Source organism: Sorex araneus, chromosome 1 (genome assembly GCF_027595985.1).
Source record: "Sorex araneus isolate mSorAra2 chromosome 1, mSorAra2.pri, whole genome shotgun sequence".
NCBI lineage: Eukaryota > Metazoa > Chordata > Mammalia > Eulipotyphla > Soricidae > Sorex > Sorex araneus.
In genome coordinates this window covers 349845234-349865138 of record NC_073302.1, presented here as the reverse complement: position 1 = coordinate 349865138, position 19905 = coordinate 349845234, and the positions used below count along the sequence as shown (strand labels likewise).

The 19905-nt window shown below is 40.1% G+C and overlaps 1 protein-coding gene across 2 annotated transcripts in view; it reads right to left on the bottom strand.

Moving 5' to 3' along the window:
- Positions 1–19905, bottom strand: part of NPSR1 (neuropeptide S receptor 1) — a 267077-nt gene that overhangs the window by 201645 nt on the left and 45527 nt on the right. For both annotated transcript variants that reach the window (XM_004606883.2, XM_012932358.2), the window contains exon 2: positions 15352–15484. In XM_004606883.2, the coding sequence (XP_004606940.2) occupies positions 15352–15484 (133 nt within the window). The remainder of the gene's footprint in view (positions 1–15351; positions 15485–19905) is intronic.

Genomic DNA, 19905 nt, shown 5'->3' with positions numbered 1-19905 from the left:
ACTTATGCTAGTGACTTCTAGACCACTGGACTCATGATGTTTTCCATCATCTTTTAGTCCTTCTAGAGCTGAAAGGACACCAGCCAGCTTGAAAGCCAATCATTTGCCTATCTTTGATGCAGTGAACCCACGTTTATGAAAGCTTTTATTAAATAAATAATACATGGTTTAATTGTGAGAACATCAGTTGCAGGATTACTTGATAATTGAGGAAAATGGAAGCTACATAATAGAATAATCATCTAATGCATCTTCCTGCTTCATAGGGAGTATGCAGAGTGCCAGCCAGCCAGTCAAGACTGCAAATATAAAGAAGAGATTGATGCTCTGTTGGTGGTCAAACAATGATTGGAATGTATGTTTATGTAGCTGAAGCTAATTCCAGCTCATTCAGCAGATGAATGAATCAAAATGGAAACCAATCAAAATGTTTGTCAAAGACTCAAGACTTCTAGGCTGTAAGACCATTTTTATTTTATTAATTTTTTTATTAGTAAATCACCGTGAGGTACAGTTACAAACTTATGAACTTTCATGTTTGCATTTCAGTCATATAATGATTTTTTTAACTTTTTATTTAATCACCATGTGGAAAGTTACAAAGTTCTCAGGTTTATATCTCAGTTATACAATATTCAAACACCCATCCCTTCACCAGTGCCCATATTCCACCACCAAACACCCCAGTATACCCCTCGCCCCCACCCTCCACCCCCTACTGTATAACTAATGAATTTCACTTCATTTTCTCTTTACCTTGATTACGTTCCATATTTCAACACAAAACTCACTATTGTTGTTGGAGTTTCCACCCAAGAAAGACAGCCCTACTACCAAGGAAGCATTTGATAATTAGTTTTCCATTGCTGGGAATGAAGAGATATGTAGCCCCACTGCTCCAAGTACATAACTCTTTTTTTTTCCTTTTTCCTTTTCCCTTTTTTTTTCCCCCTCATCCCCCTTCCCGTGCCTCATAGTATGGTGTACGCCGTGCCGCCTTTCTCCCTGAAAATGGGAAACAACCTGGAAAGAGGGTTATTTCCTCTTCTCGGCCGGCGTGGGGCTTTTGCTTAGTTCACAGTCCAGAGAGGTGGCTGCTACATTAATAACCTTCAATATTTCAACAAAAACTTACTGTTATTATTTGGAGTTTCCCCCGCCCCCAAGTCAGACCTGTTAAAAAGGAACCGTTTCACATTGCTGACAATTATAGATGTTAAGTTTTGGATTTCTGTATAAAGTCCAGGGAAAATTCTGCCAGAAATTGCATAGCCCAGCTCACAGTCCCAGTGCATTGCTGTAAGAAGTCTCTGGAATCAAAGTCTTTAGGCGCAGAGGGTCCGCTTCACTCTCAGCAGCTCTGAATTTATCTGGGCCAAGGGCGTGCCAGTTACACCCCCTTCCCATGAGTCCCTAAGAGCCCCAAGTGTAAAAATCGAATACCTCTGGGTTAGGACTCTTAGAAGATGGTGCCTGTTATGTGGGTGCCGCCGCTGCCGCTGTTTTCCATGCAGGAAGACAGGGTAGGGAGGAAAAATCCACCCCCGGGCAGCACAGAGTTGCAGCCCAGTTCGCAGTCCCAGTGCATTGCTATTAGAAGCTGCGCTGGATGCCCGAATGTGTTAGGTCTCTGGAATCAAAGTCTTAAGGTGCAGAGGGTCCCAGTCATACAGTGATTGATTACATCTCTCCAACATCGCCCATTCTCCTCCACCAATGTTCCCAGTATCCCTCCCTCCACCCCCACCCCATCCCCCATGACACCACCCTGCCTCTGTGGCAGGGCATTCCCTTTTGTTCTCTCTCCTTTTGGGTGTTGCCGTTTGCAATAAAGGTATTGAGTGGTCATCATGTTCAGTCTATGGTCTACTTTCGGCATGCATCTTTCAACCAGAATGGGTCCTCCCAAGATCCTTTTCTAGGTGTTCCCTTCTCTATCTCAGCTGCCTTTTTCCCCAGCATGTGCGTCCAGTTTCCAAGCTGTGGGGCAGACCTCCTGGTTCTTATCTCTACTACTCAAAAATATGGGCTCAGATCTCTACCTATCACCATGCACAAAAGTCAGATCAAAATGGATTAAAGACCTCAACATCAGACCAGAATCCCTAAGGTAAATTGAAGACAAGGTTGGCAAAACCCTCCACAATACTGAAGCTAAAGGTATCTTCAAAGATGACTCACCCCTGGCCAAGCAAGTGAAAACAGAGATAAACAAATGGGACTATCTTAAAGGAAGAAGCTTTTGCACTTCAAAAGAAACAGTGACCAAATTACAAAGACAGTCTACAGAATGGGAAAGGATATTCACCCAATACCCATCTGATAAGGCGTTCATATCAAGGATATACAAGGCACTAGTTGAACTCCACAATAAGAAAATAGCCGACTGACCCCATCAAAATATGGGGTGATGAAATGAACAGAAACTTTCTCAAAGAAGAAATCTGAATGGCTAAGAGGCACATGAGAAAATAGTCTACATGACTAATCACTAGGGAGATGCAGATCAAAACAACAATGAGATATCATATCACACCACAGACACTGGCACACATCCAAAAGAACAAAAGCAACCAGTGTTGGTGCGGATGTGGGGAGAAAGGGACACTCCTTCACTGCTGGTGGGAATGCCAACTGGTTCAGCCCTTTTGGAAAACAATATGGAAAATTCTCAAAAAACTAGAAATTGAACTCCCATTTGACCCAGCAATACCACTTCGGGAATATATCGTGGAGAGGCAAAAAGATATAGTAGAAATGACATCTGTATTTTTATGTTCATTGCAGCACTGTTTACAATAACCAAAATCTGAAAAAAAAACAGAGTGCCCAAAAACAGATGCTTTATGTAAGACCATTTTTAAGAATCCAGAAATGATGGCATTCCCTTACCCAGTAATAGCTGTTGATAAGTACTTTTCCTCCCTCAGAAAGTACAATGTCTCTTATTTTTCCAAATACTTCTGTCACTGATAATGTCAGTTGTTTATTGATTTATGAATAGTTTTATATGAAATTATACATTTTCCAAAGCAGCACTTGAGAGGCAAATATGCGTTGGAGCAAAGTATATTATCCTGAATGAGAGAGCAAATTAAATGAGGATGAAATGAATGCAATGAATGACAGGCACTTTGGAGAAATTTCACACTTCAGTAAGTAGTCCAAAGATTTTAAATTAATAATTTCATTTTAATAAATAAAACGACTGATGGTACATTAATAGCAGGCATATACTGAACAATGACTCTATTTCACACTATGCTAGGTACTTTAGAGATAGAGATGATCTTGTTTAATCCTCTCCATAACTCTAAGATGATCCCCGTTTTTTAATTAAAAATTCAAAAAAACTCAGTAACTTTTATGAGGCTATTGAGATAAGAAGTAGAATTCTGAGATTCAAACATGCTTGAATAACCTGATACTGGAAAGGAAAATGCTTATCCAATGAGTGGAAAATTTTTGTGTACTTTAAAAAAATGACTCAATGCACTAGCTGAAGAAAGAATACATACTTTGGGAAAAGTATATCTCCATATATACTTCGGGAAAAGTAGATTTCCATTCAGCATGTTGATAAAAATAAAAAACTAAAAATGTTGCCATACTTAGGTCTGTCCAAAATTTGGAGCCATTATATTTGTTTTTCTTTAGATAACTCCCTAAAGAAGAAAGTGAAATGGGTGAAGTTGATTTTCATAGAATTTGGCGCTTCCCTGATCCTTGCCATTATGGCCCCTAGCCTTTACTTTTCTAAGGACTTTCAAAGACTCCTTCCCTCTGGTGAAGGAAACGTGAAGAAGGTGAGCATAAGCTATGTCTTATTCACTGAAACATGAGTTATATGACTATTGTCCTGGCAGCAGAGACAGCCATTCAGCAGGTTTGAGAAGCAGGGCCCAGAGCAGGAGGAATCCTGAGCCCCACCACTGCCTGCAAGCTGGCCATGTGAGCACTGCAGTTCTGGCACAAACTTTGGAGTTTACAAAACCTGCCAACTGCTCATCTACAGGCATTCTTAGTTACTGTTGCACTTTGAGATATCCTGAGTTTTAATGCAGCTCTTTATCCCCTATACCTGCTTATTTTTTGTTTTTGTTTGTTTGTTTTGTCTTGTTTTTTTTTCCTTGATTTTTTGGGTTACACTAAGCAGTGCTCAGGCTTCCTTGGCGCTCAAGGATCACTCGGGGGACCTATATGATGTGCCGCTGATCAGACCCGGATGTGTCTCATGCAAAGCAAGCATGCTGTCTGCTATACTATCACTTTAGCACCATAGAACTTGTGATTTTAAACTTTTATACAACAGTGGTTGTAGAACAGTGGCCTTTTAGCAAATCTAGCCTGTCCTTTTATCTTGGTGTTCTGTTCAAGTTTCTTTAGAAGGCTTTAAATGGCGTGGATTCAGTTGTTTGTCTTCGCTAGTATATGCCTGTTTTTGTTTTCACAGTGTGAACCTTCAAGAGGTAAGAGTTGATGTGAGAAAAACAGATTTATCAGGGCAGGCTGCTTGAATGATGGTGGACTCATGTCCACCCCAAATTTTGTCTGCATGGTCATTAGAAGCAGTTTTATTATTATTTTTTATTTAGTTAAAGGACCATGATTTACAAAGTTATTTATAGTTGAGTTTTAGTTGATTGTCGCTGGAACATACAATGTCCTAGTACCAATCCCACCGCCAGTGTCAACTTCCCTGCGCCAGTGTTTCCACATTCCCTCTCAACACCCCAGCCCCAGTCTGCCACCTCGACAGGCAAATTTTAAAGTTAGTGGTTGTAATGTTCATGGTTGTAATGTGATGGTCCTTGTTTTCAGTGTTGTTGAGTCAGTGCTTTGGATAAATAGAAATAGTTTCATAGGAAAAGAGAACAGGGAGGCACGTTTTAGCAAGGGTGGACACCATCAATAAATTCACTCAGGGATTGGTTCTCTGGGATACACTTCCTATGTAACTGCAAATAAAGATTTCTGATAAAAGTTTCTTTTATTCTTTAGGGAAAGATGAAGGGACATTCTCAAAATTTCCAATCATCTATAACCAGACAGATTTTTTGGTATCAGATACTGAAGTCAACTTTAAATTATTTGAGCTGGCTTCCATCTCTCCAATGTCAGTTTTCTTCCATTTCTATGGAAATTGGGATGTTAAATAAAATATAATTGCTTAATAGACATGCCAATAAGAATGATATAAAGTAGTTAAAATGGAAGTAAACTGAAAACCAGTCAAAAGTTCTGAGAGTTGCTGTTTTCAGATCTTCAATTGATAGATTTTCCTAGCTATAGTGTCTCTGATGCTTTATTCTCAGGCACACAGAAAAACAGCACAATCAAGCACTTCATTTTCAGCTTGCATAGTCTTTAGAAGAGAACCGTGAGAATTCTTATCAACGTGAGTCAGCTAGAAAAAAAACAAAACAAAACAAACAAAACTGGAAGCTCAGTTCAGAATGTCACAGCCAGATATTAGAAAAATTCAGGATTTATTCTAGCATGCAAGCAAAAATTTAAAAATGATTAAGAGGACCAATGATGGGACAGACATAAATGTTTCATGTATGACAATTGCGTTGTTTGCCTGTATTATATGACTTTTGAATGATGTCAGAAATATCCAAATTCCCTGGGCACTTAAACCTGTTTTTCTGGGAGTATAGATGGGAAACAATCAATCAACCAAGTTAGAAGAAGATGACTAATAAAATAGAGAATTTGCCATATTTCCAAACTACAGGATTCAAGCCTATAGTTCTGCACATACCACCTGCTTTTTGGGGAACCATGAGCTCAGACTGGAGAGATGAATTGCTCTTTGCAGGAAAGGAAAGTCAGTCCTAACCTGCACAGTGTTCCAGGTCCATCATCTTCCCTCACAGAAAAGGATCTCAGGAGGAGGCAAAATAGTGATGCAAGGTAGTTTTTATTGAGTGAAACTTAGAAAGATGTGAGCAGGGAAGGAGGAAAGGAAAACATGTTCAAAGAGAACATGAGTCTGAAAGCGCAAGCAAAGAGACAAAGAAAGATAACCTGTTGCAGGGAGGGCAAGGGCTTGAAAGACTTTAGGAGGGAGGCATTATACCGTTCTTCCAGATTGTTTTATGTTATTTTTCTTGAGTTCTGCATACCTAAAAGTTAATCTGAGTGTTGTCATAGGAAAACCTTACACTGATGATTGTCTTCTCATAATCTCATCTCTTGCACTGTTTATGTACTGTTGATATTCTCTTCATAATCTCCTAGATTCTTCTGTAGCTCTTTTCTGAAGTGTCCACCATTCTCTACATTTATGTGGTGTCTCAGTTTATCCTACTGTGTGTAAGATATGCTCGGACCAAATGTGTTTTGTCCAACTACTGTCTTCTTTTTCTTGGTGGTTTTCGATTAGAGTTTTCTTATACTTGTTAGTACTTTTTCTTTTACTGTTGGAATTCCCTTCTATTGATCCCAATTCAGTGAACACCCTTACCCTTACAGTCTCTATTAGACAGTTAAGAAAGCCCTGATGTGCTTGGGATTCTTCTCGGTCCTTTATCTTTACTCACTAATGCTGGTGAATTCTCCTACTTCTTCCCTCTGCGTGGTGCAAACATGAGGATTTGACTTTGTGCAGGTCTGAGTAGAAGTCTGGGGTTTATTTGCTAATTCCGGAGCAGACACTGTGGGCTGAGTCTGTGCCACTGTGCACCACTGCTGGGAGTTCACCATCACAAACTTACAGTGGCAGCTACAGCTCTGAGGACCAGATCTGTGCTGGGAGTGGAGTCTGCAGCTGTGGTGTCGGAGCAGACCTGGGGAGTGAAGGATGACTGGAGCTCAGGTATGTCGTATAGCCACCCTAGCACCAAGCAGAACTGCCTAAATACCAGAAAGTTTGCATTTGGCAGGCAAACCGGCATATCCAGGCTCACAGAAGAGTGACTCTTCGTAGCATATGGAGCCTGGCTGAAGTCTCTGCCACCCAGATTGACCAAGCATGGGCTGCAAAAAATTTTCAAATGGACTAAGCTTGGCCACAATAGACAGTGGGAGGTCTACCAAGGACTTGAAAACATTTTTTTAAAAATAAAACACTTTTTGCCTCTAGGCACTTGCTAAGGCTGCCTGCTCTCTTTCAGAGCTGAAGTACAGAGAGCCATTTTTGTCTGGGGCGAGCATCTGTCATTTATCTCTCTGCTGCCCTGCCCTAGTGTAGAAGGGTAGAGTTTGCCCCCAGGCTGTTACTTGCTCAAAATGGACCCTGAGGTAGCAGCTCCTTGTAAGCTGCAAGAGACTCCCAAGGTTCAGGCCCCCAAGGCACTGTCCGGCATGTTCTTGCCTCCCTGTCAAGTTTTCTAAGAGCAGAATTTTAAGGTTGGGATCCATATGTTCCACCTGAGCCCTCTCTTTTCTCAGGACAAGGATTGGGTTTCAGAAGTTAGAAAACCCTCTCTGACTGTTGATTTCTGTTCCAATCATGATGGCTTATGCAAAGTGGGGAGAAAGAAAGATGGTCACTTTCTCGCCATCTGCCTCTGCCACCTGGGACCCAGGGTTACAGGGTTCTTGTCTCGCCTCACAGGAAAGAATTTCAGGAGTATACAAGCAGTGAAGTAAAACAGATTTTATTTAGAAGTTTTGAAGAAAAGGAGAAAGAGAAAGTGGAAGAGAGTGGAGAGTAATGTGCTCAAGAGAGAACCTTGGCTTCTCCAAGGATGGAAAGAGCCCCTACACACATCCCAGCATTAGATATGAAAGCATGAAATTCCACATCTCTAGAGGAGAGATGTGGGTGCCACATGTGCTCAGCCACATGGGCACAAGCAGCACATGGCTCGGGCAGCATATGTGGCCCCTACTTTTGTTGAAGGTGACCTTTATAGGGTTTCTCCCTCTTGCCTCAATGTAGGGCTTCAACCAAGACATGAGTCCATTGCTAGGGTTGTTGCTAAGTGGGTAGAATGGGGTGCAGCCTTTGAAACGCCTTTCCTTTGGTTTTGCCGGATTTTCTCTTGGAGGAGGGGTCCAACCTTCTCTGGTCTGGGATAGCTGAGGGTTAACCAGATTAAAGGAAGGAATTGGGGGTTATCCAGCCATTTCCTTCAGGCCCTTTCTGTAGGGAGAGTCCAGTCTCCTCAGGGGCTGCTGCTAGAGAAGGTCTTGTCAGGTCTTGTTTTCTGTATCCCCAAGGTGAGTCATACTTAGGACTAGTGGCTGTATTTCTTTCAGATATTTCATTGCCATCATGTGTATGTGGAGGGGAGGGGGCCTTCCCCAACCTACCTGCCTGCATCAGTTGGACCCTCACCTTTCGAGAGTGGGTCAGGCACCTTCAAGTTTCATTCCTGGCTGCCGCTGTTTGTCCCACAGCAGGGGCCTTCCAGAGATGACGGGCCTCTCTGGTGAAAACAGTCTCCAGTTTTCACTCGGGGGCCCCACTTAGGACCCTGGACTACATTCATTTGGAGGTAGTTTTTTGCTATGATGAGAGAAGGCTGTAGGTGCTTCCATATTTAACCATCTTCCCTCTTCTCTCATGCCAGTTTATTTTTGGCTACATCATATGTAAAAATTATTAATTTATTTAATCCCAGGCTAATATAGTAGACTATGGATTGCAATAGAAGACATGACTTTTCTCTTTGATAATAGAAAGCACTCTCCACACGTTCAGACGAGCCTCACCCATGAAGGAGCTGACAGAGGAACCCAGGTATGTGGAACCTGTGGCTGAGATCTCCCAGCCTGCTTGGGTCAGGAGTGGGCCTCCTCTATCCAGATCCCCAGCTTTCCAATAGCTTGGCAGTCACACCCACAAACTCTCCCCTGGTGCCATGTAATCTCATCAACGGCCAAGATCCAGAGACTATAAAACAAAGCTCTCAGAAGAGAGCGATGCAATTTCTTCTGGAGCGTGCAGCCACGTGTAACCTCTTTATTTTTATTTTATTTTTTATTTATCTATTTATTTTCTTTTCCTGCATGGCAGAGCCTGGCAAGCTTCCCCTTGACATATTCAATATGCCAAAAATAGTAGCAAGAACGTGCTCTGTGTGTTTCTGGAGTGAGCAGATGCCATTGGGCTACACTAGTACGGGACAGGGACAAATGAAGACATTACTGGTGCCCGCTCGAGCAAATCGATGAACAATGGGATGATAGTAACTGTGATACAGTGAATAGAAAGCAAATTTTTTTTTTAATTTATTTATTTTTAATTAGAGAATCACCGTGAGGGTACAGTTACAGATTTATACACTTTTGTGCTTATACTTCCCTCATACAAAGTTTGGGAACCCATCCCTTCACCAGTGCCCATTCTCCACCACCCGTAAACCCAGTGTCCCTCCCACCCTCCCCAATCCCACCTCCCCCCCACCCCACCCTGCCACTGTGGCAAGGCATTCCCTTCTGTTCTCTCTCTCTAATTAGCTGTTGTGGTTTGCAATAAAGGTGTTGAGTGGCCGCTGTGCTCAGTCTCTAGCCCTCATTCAGCCCGCAACTCCCTTCCCCCACATGGCCTTCAACTACAATGTAGTTGGTGATCGTTTCTCTGAGTTGCCCTTTCCCCGGAACGTGAGGCCAGCCGCGAAGCCATGGGGTCAACCTCCTGGTACTTATTTCTACAGTTCTTGGGTATTAGTCTCCCACTCTGATATTCTATATACCATAGATGAGTGCAGTCTTTCTATGTCTGTCTCTCTCTTTCTGACTCATTTCACTCAGCATGAAACTTTTCATGCCCATCCACTTAACTACAAAATTCTTGATTTCCTTTTTTCTAACAGCTGCATAGTATTCCATTGTATAGATGTACCAAAGTTTCCTCAACCAGTCATCCGTTCTGGGGCATTCGGGTTTTTTCCAGATTCTGGCTATTGTAAACAGTGCTGCGATGAACATACATGTGCAGATGTTGTTTCGATTGTACTTTTTTGCCTCTCTGGGATATATTCCCAGCAGTGGTATTGCTGGGTCAAATGGGAATTCAATATCTAATTTTTTGAGAGTCGTCCAAATTGTTTTCCAGAAGGGCTGAACCAGTCGGCATTCCCACCAGCAGTGAAGAAGGGTCCCTTTCTCCCCACATCCTCTCCAACAGCGGTTGCTTTTGTTCTTTTGGATGTGTGCTAGTCTCTGTGGTGTGAGGTGGTATCTCATGGTTGTTTTGATCTGCATCTCTCTGATGATTAGTGATGTGGAGCACTTTTTCATGTGCCTTTTGGCCATTCGTATTTCTTCCTTGGTAAAGTTTCTGTTCATTTCTTTGCCCCATTTTTTGATGGGGTTGGATGTTTTCTTCTTGTAGAGCTCAACCAGTGCTTTATATACCATTGATATCAACCCCTTATCTGATGGGTATTGTGTAAATATCCTTTCCCATTCTGTGGATAGTCTTTGGATTCTGGTCACTGTATCTCTTGCGGTGCAGAAGCTTTTTAGTTTAATGTAGTCCCATTTGTTGATCTCTGTTTTTACTAGATTGCTTAGTTCCGTGTCACCTTTGAAGATACCTTTATCTTCAATATCGTGGAGGGTTTCGCCGACCTTGTCTTCAATGTACCTTATGGTTTGTGGTCTAATGTTGAGGTCTTTAATCCATTTTGATCTGACTTTTGTGCATGGTGTCAGGTCAAGGTCTAAACCCATTTTTTTGCATGTGGTTGTCCAGTTGTGCCAGCACCATTTGTTAAAGAGGCTTTCCTTGCTCCACTTCACATCTCTTGCTCCCTTATCAAAGATTAGATGGTCATACATTTGGGGTTGTGTGTAGGGATATTCCACCCTGTTCCATTGGTCTACGGCTCTGCCTTTGTTCCAGTACCATGCTGCTTTAATTGTTACTGCTTTGTAGTAAAGTTTGAGGTTGGGGATGGTGATGCCTCCCATCATCTTTTTCCCAAGAATTGTTTTAGCTATCCTTGGACGTTTGTTATTCCATATGAATTTTAGGATTGCTTGATCCATTTCTTTGAAGAATGTCATGGGTATATTTATAGGGATCTCATTGAATCTGTATAATGCTTTAGGGAGTATTGCCATTTTGACAACATTGATTCTCCCTATCCACGAGCAGGGTATATGTTTCCATTTCCTCATGTCCTCTTTGATTTCATGGAGTAGCGTTATGTAGTTTTCTTTGTAAAGGTCTTTTACTTCCTTGGTTAAGCTGATTCCGAGGTACCTGATTTTCTGGGGCACGATTGTGAATGGGATTGCTTTTTTCATGTCCCTTTCCTCTGCCTCATTGTTTGCATATATGAAGGCCATGGATTTTTGGGTATTGATTTTGTAGCCTGCAACTTTACTGTATAAGTCTATTGTTTCTAAGAGTTTCTTAGTAGAGGTTTTAGGCTTCTCTAGATATAGTATCATGTCGTCTGCAAATAGTGAGAGTTTGATTTCTTCCCTTCCTATCTGGATGCCCTTAATCTCTTTTTCTTGTCTAATAGCTATCACAAGTACTTCCAGTACTATATTGAAGAGGAGTGGTGAGAGTGGGCATCCTTGTCTTGTGCCTGATCTCAGAGGAAAGGCCCTTAGTTTTTCCCCATTGAGGATAATGCTTGCCGTAGGCTTGTGATAGATGGCTTCGACTATCTTGAGGAAAGTTCCTCCAAACCCCATTTTGGCGAGGGTTTTCATCATGAAAGGATGTTGGATCTTGTCAAATGCTTAGAAAGCAAATTTTTAATTATTTATTTAATTGTTTTTGACAGCATTTTAAGTTTCAAATTGATATCTTTGCTACACCCAAATATATCTTTAAGTATGTATGTTTGTCTGTTTGATGATACGTCACCTAAGTGACATATATGCTGCCCAGTTTCATGTTTATTGTAACCGATTCCAGGGTGTGTGTGTGTGTGTGTGTGTGCCCACATATGTATGCAACTTCCTTTGTTTGAAAATGCTTATCTTGCTTTCCACTGCTGCACGAGCATGATCCCAGAGGCCAGCTAAACTACTTTGGGCACCAACAGCTTACAGAAATGTCTCTAGACTGGGAACTGAGCCACTGCCCCATGCTGAACCAGGAGGGAAGGGTTTTTCTCTTTCAGCTTTTCCATTTTATGAACACCACAAAAGGGAAGTAAAAGCTTGCAGTGATGCAATTTCTGGCAGAAATTTCCCTGGACTTAGTTACTAAAATACAGAAATCCAAAACCTCATATCTCTTAGTTGTCAACAATGGAAAACATTATCAAATGGTTCCTTTTCAACAGGTCTGACTTTGGTGGGGAAACTCCAAACAATAATAGTGAGTTTTTTTGTTGAAATATTAAAGGGAATCAAAGTAAAGTGAAATCTATTCAGCTACACAGGTGAGGGGGGCAGTTAGGGGGAAGGTATACTGGGGCTCCTGGTGGTGGAAAATGTGAACTGGTGATGGGATGGGTGTTGAGCATTGTATAACGGAGACTTAAGACTGAAAGCTCTTTCCACATGGTGATTCAATTAAAAAAATTAAAATTAAAAAAAAATAAAAATAAAAAGAAGATGCTTATCTTGCCCCCCACCTCCATCCCAATCTGACTTTAAATTAAAAAAAATTTAATTCATACTCATTTATTTTCCTTTTTCTCTCTTTCTCTTTTTATTTGAAATATTTGACTATAAAAATACACAATGTTGTAATGTTATGGTTTTAAGACCGTTAACAACAGCAAAAAATAAAATAAATAAAACCTATAGGTTATGGTTTAGGTACATTTAGCACTTGAGAGGAGAAAGTAGAAAAATGACAATACAATATGAGACCAAGAGCAAGTTAATGTGAAAATTTTCTGCTTGCAGATGAATTTTTACAAAAGAAATAATATTTAATCTCACATTTTATTTCAACAATGACCAAAATTATCTATTATCTGAATATTCAGTAAAAGTTTTAACAACAAAAGTCATGTCATGTCTCTATAGATGATTTTAAAGAGAACGAAAGAGACCTGAGCATATTACTAGGGAAAACATAAACTAATAACAGTAATAATAGAATGATTAGGAAAGTGAGTAGAACTCAAAGGAGTTGGGAGGCATGGAGCAGAAGTAATTAGTAAGAATATAAGTTTCAAAAATCTGAAGAGATAATAAGAGAACAGCAAATGATAGGGAAATCAAACAAAATGTACAAAAATAGTGGGGCCTGTGTGTGTGTCTCGGGAGCTTATGTGTGAGGGGGGGTGTGTTGGATGGGATTGTGTGTGTGTGGGAAGAAAGGGTTGTGTGTGGGGTATGTGTGTGTGTGTGTGCCATGCGCGTGTGTGAGGGGTAAGCTAAGTTTGCGCCACATGTGGTGGTCCTCAGGGACTATTTTTGCCTCTGTGCACAAGAATGACCCTTAAAATGCTTTGGGCATCCTGTGTTACCGGTACTCATTCTGGGGTCAGCAGTGTGCAAGACTCAAGACTAGCATCTTAATTCCTATTCTCTCTCTTCTGTCCCAACATTGGTCCTAATAAACAGCTGATATCTGAGCAAAATCTCTCAACTCCTTTATCTAGGAATCTGAGCTCATGAAAGAAATGTGTTAAAAATAGAAGCAAAACAAAACCTGCCCTAAATTGAGTTTTACAAGTGGGCCCAGCTCAGATTTAATAGCCAATCTAATTAGAATCTCACCCTTTCCTAAACTGAAATCTCAAGTGAACCATCTGGTTCTTTCTGACCAATCCTAGAGAGGTAATTTGCATTGTATTCCCCAGCCTTCCTTGAGGGAAGATAACTACATGAAAAAATAATTATTTTCTTTGCTAGCAACTTCTCCCATCATCTATCTGGCTATAAAATCCTTCCCTTTTGTGCAAGCCTTTTTTCTTACTCTGTGGGATGCTGTATAATTCATGAATTATTTAATAAAACTAATGAGATCTATAAATTTATTCTGCCAATTTTGCCTTAGCAAATATCAATATCTTTAATAAGAAGGTTGCGCATCATAGACTCTGAGCAAAACTTTGCTCTCTGAGAATTTTCACATAAAATGTTTCTGAACTGACCCCTTGAGTCTTTCCAGAATAAATTAGCAAATAAGACACAGACATCTGGAAAAGTCATGAGAAACTAAGCAGAGGGTGATACAGCTGAGTCTGGGTTAGAAGAGAACATATAACTTTTCTCTGGCAATAGTTGGCGAAATTTCATTACTTATTCAAAACTTTTGACAATATATTAAGCTCCAAGCTGATATCCTTGCTAATTTCTTCTATCTAGCCTGAAAAGAATACACTATAGATGCAACACTGTAACTGAAGAAATAGAAGAAGGAAAGTAAGTATAAGTTATTTCATGCTCTTCCATGGATTTACATCTTATTCTCACTGGATAGTCTTACTCTTTATGCCTGTAGTTACAGGAGTGGGAGATGGGCTTCCAAGTATTGGAAAGGCTGAAGGCTGAAGGCGTCTGAAGCATCTGAGCACTGAAACCTCCAGGCTAGCACCTGTTCTCTTCTCTGACTCTCCCTGATTCTCTTTCCCTTTTGTTATGAACCTAACACCCTGGACTCTCCCTTGCTCTCTGGTGATACTCGTTTCACAGATCATAGCTTTCTCAATTTTGGTGTGATGCATTCATACTGTCCTGGACTGACCTCACTTCCAGCCACCTTTAAGCATCCTGGTCCTGCATGTTATATTGTATCTATATACTATTTCCAGCAGTTATGCCACATTCAGAGACAATAATCATTGACTTAAAACCTACAAAGAAGTTGATACTTCATATTCACTGTTGAACAGAGATCAGTTTGGTTCATTTTCTGTGATATATTCTTCCAATTCCTACTATGACAGGCAATAGTAATATCCCCTTACTGAACTGAGGAGGTTGCAGTTCATAGTAAGAGTAAAATACCATAGAATCATTTCTTGGAGACGACAATGGCTTTTCAAGTGTAGGTATTTATTCTTATGTAGGAATCTACAGCAATTTAATTTTTGCAAGAAGCAAATGTAAATATCCATTTATAACCTTATGGAAATCACTCCCAAATATACTGGTGCCCTTTTAATTTATTCTACCATTTCCTTTCTTTTTTAAAGATAATTTTTATTGAGGTACTGGAATTTACAATGTTTTAATTTAATTTAAATTAAATTTACTTGAATTTACAATAATTTACCATTATACCCTGTCTTATGAATACTGACTCCAACACCACAACGATTGCCAGAGAGCCCTCCACCCCCACTCCCCCCACCAGTGTCCCAAGGGCCCCTCCCATGTAACTCAGTTCCATAGAAAAAAATCATTACTGTCAATGACTTTGGCCATCTGACTGTTTTTTACCATTTATATTGGTAAACAAACTGAAAACGGGGAACTCCACATTTTGTGGTTTTCTTCTCTTCCCCCTTCTTGCTCACTTACCTGTGATCGCCAGCTGTGTCACAAAGAAGGTCATTCTCGACTTTCTCTTTCTCCTCCACGTGGAGAGAAGCACAGTGGAATTCCCCACAATGGTGAAGATGAAGAGGACCCACAGAGTGATCAACTGCTCGGTCTATGAGAAAGAAAGTTACAAACACAGGGCAGTGAGGAATGAGTGCTTTATGGAATGCAAGACTCCAGCTTTGGTTCTGGAATGTCTGTCTCCTGACTTCGAAGCCTCACTTGTCAGAGTCCGACCCTCAAGAAAACAAATACACCAGGAGTCTATTGACAGGGAGACTTCTGCAAATTTAAACAACCTTGAAAATTTGCTACTTGGAAAATGTACATCAGGAGCCCAAATAAAGAAGTCTTTTATCCTTTGGCCAAACAATTTAAGCCTTTGTGAAAATTCCCCAAATGTGAAAAAGAACCCTATAATCACAAAGATGTGAGTAGTTATTGTAAGAAAAAATTGGAAAGTGTTTAAAGATAACAAGGTAGTTAAATAAAACACTTCAATTCAGTGAACTATTGTGTAGCTATTAACAAGACAGCCATGAAGATAATGTAGCAACATTAAAAATGCTTATATATAATGGTAAGTGGAAAAACATGATGAAATTGTATATTGGGTATGATTATAACTTTGCAAAATTATACACAAAGGAACTAGACTGAAGTATACAAAATGTTGAGTGGTTATTTTAGGGTAGTGTGATTATGGGTTATCTTACTCATTTTCTTTTGGCAGATTTTTATAATATAGTAATATTAAAGTCCCACTGAATAATGTATAATTAGTAAAAATAAAAAGCAGGAGAGCCACTGATTTAAAGTGCCAAGTATTCCATTAAAAGTTCTCAATGATTCCTTCAAAGGGAGATTCTCATCTGTTTCAAGTCATAGCAGAGAGTAAGCAGAGACCCTGCCTGGAGCCGGGGGCTGTCTGGGATCCAGGGGATCTTGAAGAGTAGGCTTTCTTTCTAGGCTGAGTCCAAAGCTCAGCTCATAAGCACCCCAAAGTCTGGGCAGAATCTTGGTCACAGTGCATAAATCTCAGTCTGGAGTTTACAGTAATACTCCTATGTTGAGGAGAAAATCAAAAGAGCTGAGGAAATCTTTTATGACGGTTACATATTCCGTGTCAACTCGACAAGGCTATATCCCAGTTATTTTGTCAAATACTAGTTTAGGATGTTGCTGTCTGTGAAAGCACTTTGCAACTGTGACAAATAAAATCAGTTAACTTTCAGTAAAGCTGATTATCCCTCACATAGTGAGCCTCATTCAATGAATTGAGAGCCTTTAGGAGAAAAATCTGAGGCTTCCCAGAGAAGACAGAATTATTCCTCAAGAATTCCTCAAAGAGTGTAGATATTGTGTCAGAGTTTTCAGCCTGCTGTCTTCTGTATGGATTTCATATTTTTCAGTCCCCAAGATCATGTCAGAAAAATTCTTTAAATTTAGTTTCTGTCTCTATAAATAGGTATGTGCTATTTCCACTGGTAAAAAATAATTGCTACTCAAGATATATGTGTTTTATATAGGTGCATAGATAGATATGTGTGTACAAGCATTATCCATTGGTTCTGTTTATTTATTTATTTTGGTGGAAAATTCTGATACTTTTCCTGAGTGTTTAGTGTTATGACAGTATTCTTTTTGGTGGTGGGGGGTTCACACCTGGTGGTGCTCAGGGCTTACTCCTGGCTCTGTCCTGGAAAGGCTCAGGAGACCGTATGTAGTACTGGGAATGGAACTGGGTCCACCACATGCAAGACTAGTACCTTACCTACTGTACCATCTCTCTGGGCTTCCTGGTAGTATTTTAGAGTAACATTAAGCATAATAACAAAATAACAATTATAGCATTTGCTATTGTATGCAACACATAGATAATCTATATGAAAATGTTTTAAAAACTCTAACAATTCACTTAATATCAAACTCAGATGCCCTTTGGGCGTGACTCTCCATCTTAACCAGCTCCTCTATCCCCTGTGATGATCATATTGTGACTGTGTGCGACTGGCTTGAGTTTTAAGGGGAACAAACCTTCCCGCTTATAGGGCAGTTAGCACTCTAATATCAAATCTGATGTTCTAGGAATCCCAGGGCTGTTAACTCTGCTACTTGGACTGGCATTGGTGGCACATCTCTCACTTCCAGAATGCAGATGTCATCTTTCATTTGAGGGACACAGCTTTTGCTTTTCATCAGTACTAGACCCCCATACTTTTTTTCTCGTCCTCTTATGATTGGTTCTGGGTAGAGTGAATTCTTTGCCACAAGCATTTTGGCTGCCAACAATGTGTTCTGTATAGTTAATTATTTCTAAGGTAATACTTTCATAAAGGGTAAAATATGTGGTTGCCAACTTTATCTGGCAGGTTTGAAGTCTGGTCTATGTGGTGGGGGTAGATGGTCTTAACTAGTGCATGTGAAGCCTGTGAGCCAGTCTGTAATGCTGCACTGAGCAGTGATCCTGTGCTGTCAAACTGGAACTTTATCAAACTATGACAAAGGTGAAAGAGGCAACTGGTAATTTGCAATAATTTTGAGTTATTGATAAATAATTATTTATCAATATTTAGCTAACTTAGAAATAACAGCTTCTTTTAGGTATTTATACCAAGGGCATCATGAAGCTATCAGAAGATCAAAACAAAAAAGAATCAAGCTTCTTCCACCCTCCAGTGGATATATGAATCCTGAGTATAAATTTCTTGAAGATAATGATTTTTTTTCTATTTGATAGTGGAAAACATGATGTAGACAGAATTTTGGTATTTGGGACAGAATCTGATTTCAATAATCTGCTAAAAATAAGGTCTGGACAGGTGATGGAACATTTAAATGTGATCCAGATATTTGCCAGCAATTACATACATTGCATGTAATGAAGAGAAGAACATTAGATGCATCATCTGTCAAATGAATAGAGGATTTTACAAATGCAGTGCAGAGCTCACTCACAAACAAGATCAAGTAATTAAAAAAAAAACATGTAGTTCTCTTGATAAAGGAAGAAATTTTGTGAAAAACAAAATAGCATTTAAGTATGTTCTTTTAATATTTCTCTTTAATTTTTTGCAGTTTAATGCAGTATTTATTTTACTGCAAAATTGCTTTACAGCCAATTTATTATATAACAATAATGTTTGCAGCAAAAGATGTTTGCCACGGATTTTTAAGACCTATTTAGAAATAGGTCTGACCAGATAGGGTCACATTCTTCTGGATGACTCATTTCACTGTCATTCTGGATATGCATGGCATTGAGAGAGCACTGGGAGCAGGAAGTCATTATGAAAAGGTCTAGTCTGAGTAGCATCAGGAAATGGGTTTTCATAAGAAAATCATCTCCTCTGAGGTACTCAGAAAACTGTTTCATCAGGAGCAGATGCAGAGACAGAGACCTTTGATGGACTAAGTTAGGCTCCCACTCAGCAGAATTATGTGGCTGGAACTTAAAGATCCTTCCTTTGAAAATCACTTAGTAGCCTGGAGCTATTCTTTTATTATTGTTATTGCTATTGTTTTGGTTTGGGGGTCATACTGGCATTGATCAGGGCTTAGTCTTTGCTCTGTGCTCAAGAATTACTTCTGGCATTGTTTGGTAGACCATACATGGTGTAGGAGATCAAATGTGAGTCAGATGCATACAAGGGCAAGCACCTTAACTTCTATACTCTCTTCACCTCCCTCAGGGCTGTTTTTAGTAACGTCTCACCCTGCTCCCTCAACCTTCTTGAATTTTTAGGGAAGCATCTAGACTCTAAGAGGCCTTTTGCTGGTGTACTTTGAATTTGGTTATGAGTAGCTACTGCAGGGTTTTGGAGTGATGTTTCTCAAAGTATGCTCTGTGGCTATAATACTATGTGAAACCTAATTTGCTTAGCTCTAATTTTATCCATTGCTCCAAAGCAATTACTTTTAATTACAATCACTTCAAGGTGCCTTGATTTGATGGTAATTTATATACTGACTCTACCCATACATGGTTCACTAGTACATTGGTTCCAGATACCTCGAGCAACATTTCACATCACTTACCCTCTCTTGACTTTGGAAAAAGTTGAGAATATTTAGAGATTTGGGTAAAGTTATTATGTGATGTGGGCTTCATGGAGACTTTTAATAACTATGCTCACTGACAGGGCATTTCCACAACAGAGTGAGGAATAAGAGTACTGCTTAGGTACAACCTGCACAACCTTTCTGTCTGGGAGCCTTAATATAATTCCATTCCTCTGGGTGGAGTTTCCATATTCAACTCTGGAGTCACTATACCTATACCCTGGGTGCAATCACCATTCATTCACAATTCTTTAGCTCTGCCAGGAGGCCCAGGCAGTGTCTTAAGCACACACTTCCTGGTGAAAATAGAGGCACTATCTTATATCCTGTGTCTTTTCACCTATATGAGGGAGACACAGTGTATTGGGGACTCTTCACCCCAACATTTTCCTGAAAGCTGCATGAAGCTTCCTGTGTTTACTGACACAGGGTGAAAGCTGGTCTGAGGTCAAGAGAAGCAGCTGTAGACAG